The sequence below is a fragment of the Merops nubicus genome, unplaced genomic scaffold (genome assembly GCF_000691845.1).
Source record: "Merops nubicus isolate BGI_N331 unplaced genomic scaffold, ASM69184v1 scaffold16876, whole genome shotgun sequence".
Lineage (NCBI taxonomy): Eukaryota > Metazoa > Chordata > Aves > Coraciiformes > Meropidae > Merops > Merops nubicus.
Window position 1 is genome coordinate 770 of NW_008613140.1, and position 10,477 is coordinate 11,246.

Consider the following 10,477-nt stretch of genomic DNA (forward strand, 5'->3'; position numbering starts at 1 on the left):
AGGGCTGCTTCTGGCTGCACTGAACAGCTCCTCAGGGATCTCAGCTGCCTGCTTCTCACTGAGCAAAGGAAAGGCCTGGCTGAGTGACATGGCTCAGCACCTCCTGCTTGCTACAGCAGCTTCTCATCTTCTTTCAGAAAAGATCAGCAGATATAAACATCTACACTCTGGTTACCCCAAAAACCACCCACCACTGCACTGTGATACAGAGCACTTGAGCAGACAGGACAAGGGGCAACGGGCACCAACTGGAACCCAGGAGGTGCCACCTGAGCAGGAGGAGAAACTTCTTTGGGGTGAGGGTGGCCGAGCCTGGAGCAGCTGCCCAGAGAGGCTGTGGAGTCTCCTGCTCTGGAGAGATCCCAAACCCCCCTGGGCACCATCCTGGGCACCCTGCTGTGGGTGAGCTGCTGGAGCAGGGGGTTGGATGAGATGATCTCCAAAGGTCCCTTCCAACCCCACCCTGCTGGGACTCTGGGGTTCTGGAACACCACTTCACACACTGGCACCCTGACCTGTTATGTTGCTAAAGAAAAACTGGTTTAGGAGCTGAGTTATGTCACAGGAATGCTGCACATCTGGCCAGAAAGTGCAGCAAGACTGGCACTGAACAGATTTCCCCCTCTCAGGAAACATTCCCAGCACCCTGCAGTGGGACTCAGGTAACTCCTCATTGTGGAGCTCCTGACGTTTTGTGCTGACTTAAACCATGCAGCCCTTTTACCAGGGAGCTCCTTCCCACATCCCAGCTCTCAGCAGGACTATGCACTTACAATCACAGAATCATTTGGGTTGGAAGAGACCTTCAAGATCATGGAGTCCAACCATCCCCCAGCACTGCCAGGTCCCCACTGCCCCGTGTCCCTCACCCCACATCTCCACGGCTTGGAAACCCCTCCAGGGGTGGGGACTCCACCACTGCCCTGGGCAGCCTGGCACAGCCCTGGGCAACCCTCCAGGGCAAGAAATTGTTCCTCAGGGACAACCTCAACCTCCCCTGGGGCAACTTGAGGCCTTTTCCTCTTGTCCTGTTGCTTGGCCAGACCCCCCCCTGGCTCCAGGCTCCTGTCAGGAGCTGTGCAGAGCCAGAAGGTCTCCCCCTGAGCCTCCTTTGCTCCAGGCTCAGCACCCCCAGCTCCCTCAGCTGCTCCCCATTCCACCCAGCAGCTCTCAGCAGTGTTTCTTCCCCTTCCCCAACCTAACAAGTTACATTGTTGGTTACATTTAAGAAATCACTGAAGAGAGACTCACCTCCTACAAGAGACTTAATGAGAATTGCCAAAGAAGTTTAAAAGATCCTAAAGGTATGAAGCATTTCAGTGAGTCAGAAGGAATGTTACTCAGAGTATTTGCTAATGCAAAGGAATGATTAAAACCCCCCCTGCAATTCAAATCTGCCTATTCCCAAGCACACCAACTAAAGTGAAAAAAGGCAGCAGGATCTGCAGACATTACATGAAGGGAAACAAAATAAAAGGCAATAGAGAGGGAAGTGTCCTTACAGCTTTGGAAAGGAGTAATATTTCAGGACACACACCTATAGTCCAACAGTTTGAGTGAAGTTATGGCGTGCAGGTTGATCTTGGCCTGGCTGGGCAGAGTCATGGCTGTCACAGGAGGCTCCTCCTTTGGGACATCATCTAGAAACAACAGACACACAGGGTCACAAAGGGGTGCTCTGAGGGCCCCAGATGGAGAGGTGCAGTGTCCCCAGCCACCCACCACTCTTGCCAGTTCTCCCTCTATCCTGGTTCAGTCGCACATTATCTGATTCATGATAGTGCAAGAGTTTTCCAGCAACTGGGTTTTTTTTTGTAATCTTGGGTTGGTGGGTTGTTGGAGTGTTTTTTAGGCTGCGTGGAGGGGAGAAGAGTTGACTTAGATCCTGACAAACTAGGTCAAGAAGCACTAGAGTTGTACACCAGCAGCAGCCAGGCAGTAGCCTCCACAGGGTGGGGAGCTAGGAATGGAAAAAAATGGGGAATTTGGGCTAAAAATGATGATCCAGATCACCTCCATCCACAGCAACAAAACACCCTTTTAGTTCCAACATCAATATTTATAAACTTTCATCATACCCTCCTCCCTAGGGTTCCTTCTGCTTGCTACCTACAACCCTCTCTGCCAGGCTGCTTGGTGTGGTTGGGTAATGCAGATGAAAAGCACTGTTAAGGAATGAAGAGTAAAAGCATTGCTCTGCTGGTGCTGGTGGCTTTAGCTCCAACACAGATGCCATGACAAGCAGAGTGAGAGGGTAAGAACTGCTGTCCACCAAGACAGCTGATTTTATTACCCACAATGATATCATCTGTTATAGTTCACCAGAGAAGCTGCTGACTATGGGCTCCAGCATCCAATTCATTTTCTGTCAGCTGCTGGCATTCTGAAGGAATTCTATGGGCCACAGTAACCTAATTCATGCTGCCATCCTCTGGCAGAGGAGAGAAAACTCACCTCACAAAGGACAAACTCACACAATTTTCAGCAAAAGTCACCCAGTGTATTATCAAGGCCCCTTCTAAAAGAAGAGGGTGAGTGATTTTTGCTGTTTAAGTGAGCGCCATAATTATTTCCACATTATAATTAACATGCCCACTGACCTTGGTTGTTTTGCTAATTTAGTTTTAAAACTTTAGAAAGATGGAGGTTTCTAAAGACAGTAAACTGAAGTCCTTAAAAAAGTCCCTAAAAAAGAGTTTAGAAAGGATTTCAACTTCTCAGCATGCAAGTTTCCTAAAGACTTGACAGCCTGGCTCCTAGATAATAAAAAATACACTGTTATCTCTACTATTCTGTCCAGAAAACACAGCACAACAAAAGAAAACACAAATGCCAAAATTTAAGTGAGTGCCATAATTATTTCTACATTATAATTAACATGCCCAGTGACCTTGGTCGTTTTGCTAATTTAAAACTTTAGAAAGATGGAGGTTTCTAAAGACAGTAAACTGAAGTCCTTAAAAAAGTCCCTAAAAAAGAGTTTAGAAAGGATTTCAACTTCTCAGCATGCAAGTTTCCTAAAGACTTGACAGCCTGGCTCCTAGATAATAAAAAATACACTGTTATCTCTACTATTCTGTCTAGAAAACACAGCACAACAAAAGAAAACCCAAATGCCAAAATATCTTGATGCATCAGAAGCCCAGGTACCAATCTGGGAAGTGAACTGAGCGTGCAGAAGCAAGCAGCAGCTTTTTGCTTGCTGTTTTAATCCTCTCAGATCATTTTTCTGTCAGAGAAACGTGACCCTGAATCATCTTGGTGTTTTTTCATCCACAGAGGCAGAGCTCTGACTCCAAGAGAGGATTCTACAAAAAAAAACCCACACAGCTGTTGTGCCTAGAAGTGATGCCCCTGAAATGTGTCATCTCATTTTCTGCTTTGGGACTCTTGTCGTTGTTTCTGTGAGGAGTGTTGGGATGGAGACCATCAGGTAGCAGAAAGATGGATTCTAAGGGGCCAGGATTAGGATGATGTTTGAAATAATCCTAACACTTTTGGAAAATATCCCCTCCTCTCAGCCTCAGGACAGTGACCAAGGCAGCAGAAGGGTGGGAAGCTGAAAAAGAAGCCCTGATGTGAACTGCCCATGACACAAGCACCCTCCTAAATTCTCCTGATTCCTTGGAAAGAGTCTCTTTCCAATGCAATGCTTACCTTGGATTTTGCTTCTCAGATACTTCAGAAGCTCCTGGGTGCCTTTCTTTAAAAAAATAACAATAGAAGGAATGAGTAAGCATTTGCCAGCCAGTGTTTGCCATTTGCCAGAGCTCACGTGGCCACTTTGACAGGAGGAATGACAACTCCAGTCCCCCAGGGTGGAGCCCGTGGAGCTGCTGCTGCTGATAAACTCCACCCAAAACGTCCCCTCTGCGCAGCACCTCAGGAACCTGCACATTCACAGGTCTGCTTATCCCAGCTGAAAGTTTCCAAACCCACCTCACTCCCTCAGGATCACTTTTTTAGCTTTTTCTCTCTCCAGTCCTCAGCCAGTTCCAAGAGCAAGGAGGATGGTTCAAATGAAGTCAGTCTCCTCTTTAAAAAGCTCTAGTGCAATTACTCTTCGAAGGAGAGATTTTAAATTTCTTAGGGGAGCTGATTGTTCAGTGTTCTGGTAACTTTTCATGTCCAAAATTATGAACTGTGGAAATAACACTGCAGTGTGCAACATCTGCATGGATTTTTGACAGCTTTGTCCTCCAAAGAACTGACTTGCACTTCTGGCACAGCAGCTGCTACTGGTCAAACCCAGTTACCACCAGCATAATCCATGAGTAATGAAGCACAATCTCATCTAGCTTGTTTGGCTGAGATTTTCCTGTATTTCTCCCAAAACATTCCCATTTTACATGCTTCTCCTTGAGGTTTTAAAGCCAGGGACTGAACTAAACCACTGAAACTGAGTTAACATTTCTCATTCCTGTTGAAAGCTCTGTCACATGCAACGAGACATGGATTATTCTGACTGCAGAGGGGACCAAAAATACGTGGAAGTGGGAAAGGAACTCACTCACACAAGGAATCTGGTGAGATGATGGAAACAGAAGACAAAAGATGGAGAAGAGCAGCTGGAGGAGCACGGGACTGACTGCAGGCACAGCCAGACATGGCTTGAGCTGAGCTGAGCATGACAGAAGACAATATGGAAGAACCTGGAAGCTCCTAAGGAAAAGGTGAAGGTCAAACAGAAAGCTGAGCAACAGTCCCGTGGCTTGCATGCAGAGGAAAGCAAAGGCAATAAACCAAAGCTCCACAGACAGGTGGTGGCATGTTAGGCAGGAAGGGGAGATTAGGATTTAACAGCAATTGCCTGGAAATTCATGAAGAAACAAGAATGGGTTTGGGAGGAAAATGATAGGCCTGAAAAACAGGAGGAGATGAGACAGAGCAGGGATGGACAGAAGAATCTATGCCTGCTGGACTAGACTTAGCCCCCAGACCCTGCCAATTCTTAAACTCAGTATTCACCTTCTCCTAAGAAGTGCCTGGGGAACTTTTGAGGGCTTGTAGTGCTAGCATGAGGGGTGACAGCTTCAGACTGGGAGAGGGGAGATGTAGATTAGAAATTAGGGAGAAGTTCTTCACTGTGAGGGTGGTGAGACCCTGGCCCAGGTTGCCCAGGGAAGCTGTGGATGTTCCATCCCTGGAGGTGTTAAGGGCCAGGTTGGATGGGGCTTGGAGCAACCTGCTCTAGTGGGAGGTGTCCCTGCCCACAGCAGGGGGCTGGAACTGGATGATCTTGAAGGTCCTTTACAACCCAACCCATTCTGGGATTCTGTGAACTCTGCAGGCTTTACCAATCACCCTTCTCAATCCAGTGTAAGCAAGCCCAGACAGGCAGGTAAAATCCCAGGGACAGGAATTTGCAGTGTTGGTAACAGACCAAGGCAGTGCAAGGAAGGAATGCCACCATGGAGCCCCTGTACCTGTCCTCAGCTACAAATCTGAAATATATGTGAGAAGTCACACACGTCCATGCCCTTACATTTGAAACCCATGAGCAGGCAGGGGATAGCAGAACTGAGGTAACCAGGCAACCCCAGCTCACACTCCTTTACATGCACATTTTAAGCCAGCTTAGAACTCTGGAATCACGTTTGACTTCCACCCACTGAAGCCCTGCTCATTAATTTTGTGCACACAACGTTCACTTAATCAGATCCATGACATTTTCCTGCTTCTCACAGACATGACACAGTTCCATTTCCACAGAGAGTCTCCAGTGCTGCTTATTTTTAGAGTTCTGGCTGCACAATGTGTGTAGTGCACATACATGACATAGCCAAACTTATCTACTGTCTCTAGCACTTACTTGCAGGAGGTCTCTCCGAATGGTTCTCAAGGGATTTCCCTCCAGTGCCAGGAACTTCAGCTGAGGAAGGTTCCCCAAGGTGTAAGGCAGTCTGCAAATGGAAACAACTCATTTCAAAGCAGCTTCAGAACAGTCTGTGAAGAGTCTGTGACAATTTGTCAGCTGGCCTGGCATTCTGCAGCTCACCTCCAGAGGAAAAGATACAGAACACATCACATGCAAGAAAGGTGCAGCTTGATCACGGCAGTCCCAGGATACAGAAAGGGCTCCTTCATTTTCTGCCAGAGTGCTTTGTTAATCCCATTTTAGGGGGAGACATCAGCAAGAGTTTGCTGTCACTAGCTGTGCCTCTCAGAGACATAATGAGGCTGTTTTAATTACCTGCTGATGTCGTTGTTGGCGAGGTCGAGGCGCTCCAGCTTCTGCAGCAGAGTGATTTCATCAGGGACTGATTTTATCTTGTTGTCTCGGAGCTCCAGCACAGAGAGGGAACGCAGATGCTTCAGATCCTCTGCCTTGAGTGTTTCAATCTGATTTTCCCCAGCATGTAATTCCTACAGAAACAAAGATCACCCACAATTACATAGCTCCAGCAAAATTACTTTATCATTACTTACTCGTCTCCTAAGTCATGACATCAGCAGAACCCCACGATGACACAGAGAAAATTGAGATCTCCATTCCCCTTCATCTTGATCAGAAATATCAAATCCTCCAGAGATCCAGAGCCAGGAGTCTGAACTGAGCTTTTCTGAAACCATCACAGAACCCTCATTTTTGTGTTCCACTTCCAAGCTAGGAATACATTCACTCCACTTTTACCAAGAACCTGTCGGCGACTTCTTTACTCAAGAAATCTCTTAAATCCCAAGTCAGAAAAAGTTGAGAGGGTTGCTCTCCATCTCCCTCTTGGCAATGATTCATTTAAAGTGGAAAACCAGACTGATTCTTGAGACCCAGCAGAGCACACACATGCTGCTGGACAGGCCAAGGCACCAAACTCCACACACCAACACCAGCTTTGTTAGAAAATGATGAAAGATCTTGTGGTTTTCACTGAGCCAGAGTTAGGCAGAACTGAAGCATCTGCACTCTCTGATGGATCTGGTCATTGGAAACAACACAGTGATACAGGCACTCCCTTGGCCAAAGCATTTTTCTGACAGTTAAATTTCTGATGTTCTAGGACAGGCAATTTGCAATTTTTAATGTATCAGGAGTAAAGGCTTTGAAGTATCTGGAAGATCTGATTATGCTAAAAGAAAAAAAAAAAGTGTATGTTCTCTGCAGGTACAAAGAAAAAAAAACATAATGAACAAAGTAAATTTATCCAGAAAACGTTCCTAGAGAGAAAAAAACTGCTGCAGGCAATACTAAATCCAGCTTTTCAGCCATTCCTCTTCTAAATATCTCTTTTATTTGCCAAATCTGAAGCATACTGCTGCACATTTGCCTTCCAAGTGACCTTAAGATTGGGCAACACTGACAATAAGAGTAACTGCAAGTGTGAGTAACTGCAAGGGATGTAAAAATAGAGTTCTACACACAGAATTATCAGCTTGCCATCACAGCACTTCACAAAAACTTGTCTTTGAAGTAACAGCCACTGTTTCACAACTTCACAGCAAACCCACTTCCAGCACAACAACCCCTGCAGACCTCACCTTCAAGAATTGGCATGAGGGGAATTCTGGCAGGGAATGCAGTTTGTTTTTCCTCAGATAAAGCTGTTCCAAAGATGCCATAGCTGCCAGTTTAGAAGGCACTGTTTCCAGGTAGTTTTTAGTACAATCCAGTTGTCTTAAGCCTATGGAAACACGTGTGCAGTGAGGAGCAGAAAAAGAAAGGCAAATAAAAATGGGTTTTCTACAGCAGCGTAGATACCCTGGGGATTACAACAGACATAACATTGTGCCAAGCAGAATTCTGGAAGAAAGCAAATGGCTTAGCATCAATATTCCTGCTAACAAAGCCTCTGCTGTTCATGCTCCCCTCACAGAACATTTGGGAACGGTCTCAGGGACCCACCAGACTCTAGCTCTTGTCAAGGAAGGGTCTAGTGCTGCAGATCAGCTCAGAAAGATCTGGGAGTCATTCCTGTGGCATTCCTGAAAGCTGGCAGCCTGCCCCCTGCTCCCACAGCTATCAAAACACACCTTCCACACCGAGCACTACTCACCTGGAGATCTAACATTCAAACCCTGGGAGTCACCCTTCTTACTCTCTAATTTATGGGGTTTTTTTCCTCTACAACCATTTCAGCTCTGTCTCATTTATGCTTGATGTTCCACTCAAAATGTGCAATAAAGAAAATAAATTCTACAACAGCTTATTGCAGCCTTAAGGGTAATAACTACTAAGCAGAACAACGTTAATCTCACATTTTTCTGATCATTCCCCATCCAGTTCATCAAGGAACACAAACCATAAGAGGGCTCAAGTTTGATACACAGTCGCTGGCGCTGATGTTTTAAAGTAATTCTGAACTAATATTCTTGAGAACACATTAATTCTTGAAGAATATGGTTTTTTTCCAATCCTGAATAACACGCCCTGTTGTTTCTGAACAGAACTACAGAACTGGCTGGCTGGGATTTAATAATCTGAGGAAATTCATTTACTTTTCATCGCGCTGATCTCTGCTGGCAGGTTCTTGAGTTGATTACAAGCCAAATTGAGTCGCACCAAGTTAATGAGCAAAGCAAAACTTGTTGGGATGTCTGTGAGATGGTTGTTGGACAGATCCTGGAGATTAAAAAACAGAGAGAGAAAGAGAGATGTTTAAAATATCCCACGAGTACCACTACTGCAAAGTTAATTACAGAGAGAACGTTCCAATTAGATGGCTGACACCTTCAGGATCTCCCTGGTAGAAATGTGAGTATTAGAAATGAGCCTCCCATGAGTGACAGGTCACAAGGGAGTTGATTTTTCTTGAAGTATTTTGCAAACCAAGAGTAGAAGTTCACAATAAAAACCCCACAACCCACTGTGTAATAACAGACAACGTACAGAAGTCATCAGAATATTCACAAAGTTCTGGCACCTAAGCTGGGGGGTTAATTAGCAGCAGGAAAACACAAACCAATCAGCCTTTGTAACAAAGAAGTACTTTTAAAAAATGATTTACCAATTCTTCCAAACTGACAAGCTGTCCAAACCCCTCTGGCAAGTGGCTCAGCTGATTGTGCTGGAGGAGAAGGCTCTTCAAACGTGGCAAATGCATCAGCTCCTCTGGGATGCTTCCCAGCTGGTTGTGGCTAGGACCAGAACAGGGAACACAGAGGGCAAGGCTGTCACTGGGCTGCTCTGAGAACACCACGCACAGAAGGCTGCTGCTGCCTCTGCAACCCAAAGCAGAGCTGGGTTTCTGCCCCTGGCCCTGCCCCGTACACCACCCCCTCTAAAAACCCTGTCTCCTACATCCCTCTGCAAGGGATTAGTCTCCTGGGACAAGCTCATTATGTTTTTTGGTTTCTTTGTCCAAGAATACTTCTAATCCTTGTCTGAATTTACAATATTCCAGTGTGGTGAGCCCCTGGCCCAGGTTGCCCAGAGAGGTGGTCACTGCCCCATCCCTGGAACCATCCCAGGGGAGGTTGGCCGGGGCTCTGAGCACCCTGCTCTAGCTGCAGATGTCCCTGCTCCCTGCAGGGGGTTGGACCAGATGACACTGAAAGGTCCCTTCCCACCCAAACCAGCCTGTGACTCTACACAACTATTTCAAGTGTATATTACTCATCATAAAAAAAAAGTATGTTTATACTCAAAATTCCAGCCTGAAGCAAATGAAGGTACTGCTTTTGTGAGATTACTCAAATATCACTGCTTTCACCTTCCAAGCAAGGCTGGGACTTTGACTATCAGTGAAAACAATTTTCTCAAACCTAAGATCAGTTTTGATCCAAAACTTACATTTCTCAATACACTAACATTCTCTAATTAAAAAGCTGAAATCCATTTTCTGAAAGAAAAATTGATAAACTGCAATCTTTTACAGCACAAAAGTCACTGCAGTTTTTGTCCCATTCCAGCTCTGCCACACGGACTTACCTGACATCAAGTTTCTGGAGATTTTCTAATTGTCCTAAAGCAGGAGGGAGCGATGTCAGCTGATTGTCATGAACCTGGAAAGCAGAGGGTTTAGAACACAGTTATTCATTTTAGAACGGAGTTACTAATTCATACCCTGTAGAAAAAAGCAACTCAAGATGACCTCACACACAGAATAATTCTGCCCCCAAAGCCTTTACCCTCAGCAGCCCTACAGCTACTCACGTCCAGCACGGCGAGGGCAGGCAGGAGCTGCACATCCTGGGACAGGCACTGCAGCTTGTTGGAGGCGAGGATCAGCTTGGTCAGGTCTGTCTGCTCCCACCAGCGATCCGCAGCACCGAAGGAGAGGTTCTGCTGAGCCTCCTCGGGGGTGTCCAGGTTTATCCTCCACACGTGCTGAGGCACTGCACACACACACACGTAGAGACATTGGCTCTCAAACTTCCACTGTCACAAGGCTTTTCAGACATACAAACACACCAACTGTATTTCTCGAGACTGTTTTCCAGAGCTGACAATAACAAGCTGACGGAAAATTGCCAGCAACAGCCCAAAATAACTTGATCTGTAAACAGATGGAAGGGAACATCCATTGTCATTGCTCCTTCT

At 46.0% G+C, this 10,477-nt stretch overlaps 1 protein-coding gene across 1 annotated transcript; it reads right to left on the bottom strand.

Annotated features, from left to right (window-relative positions):
• Positions 1-5: 5 nt before the first annotated feature.
• LRRC40 (leucine rich repeat containing 40) lies at positions 6-10,272 on the bottom strand (the record flags this gene model as incomplete). The annotated part of the gene is made up of 10 exons (XM_008941815.1): positions 6-58; positions 1,538-1,640; positions 3,658-3,703; positions 5,813-5,903; positions 6,194-6,366; positions 7,477-7,619; positions 8,434-8,557; positions 8,943-9,072; positions 9,866-9,939; positions 10,091-10,272. Coding segments are annotated over 10 exons (1,119 nt in total), but the record flags the coding sequence as incomplete, so codon positions are not given.
• Positions 10,273-10,477: the final 205 nt, after the last annotated feature.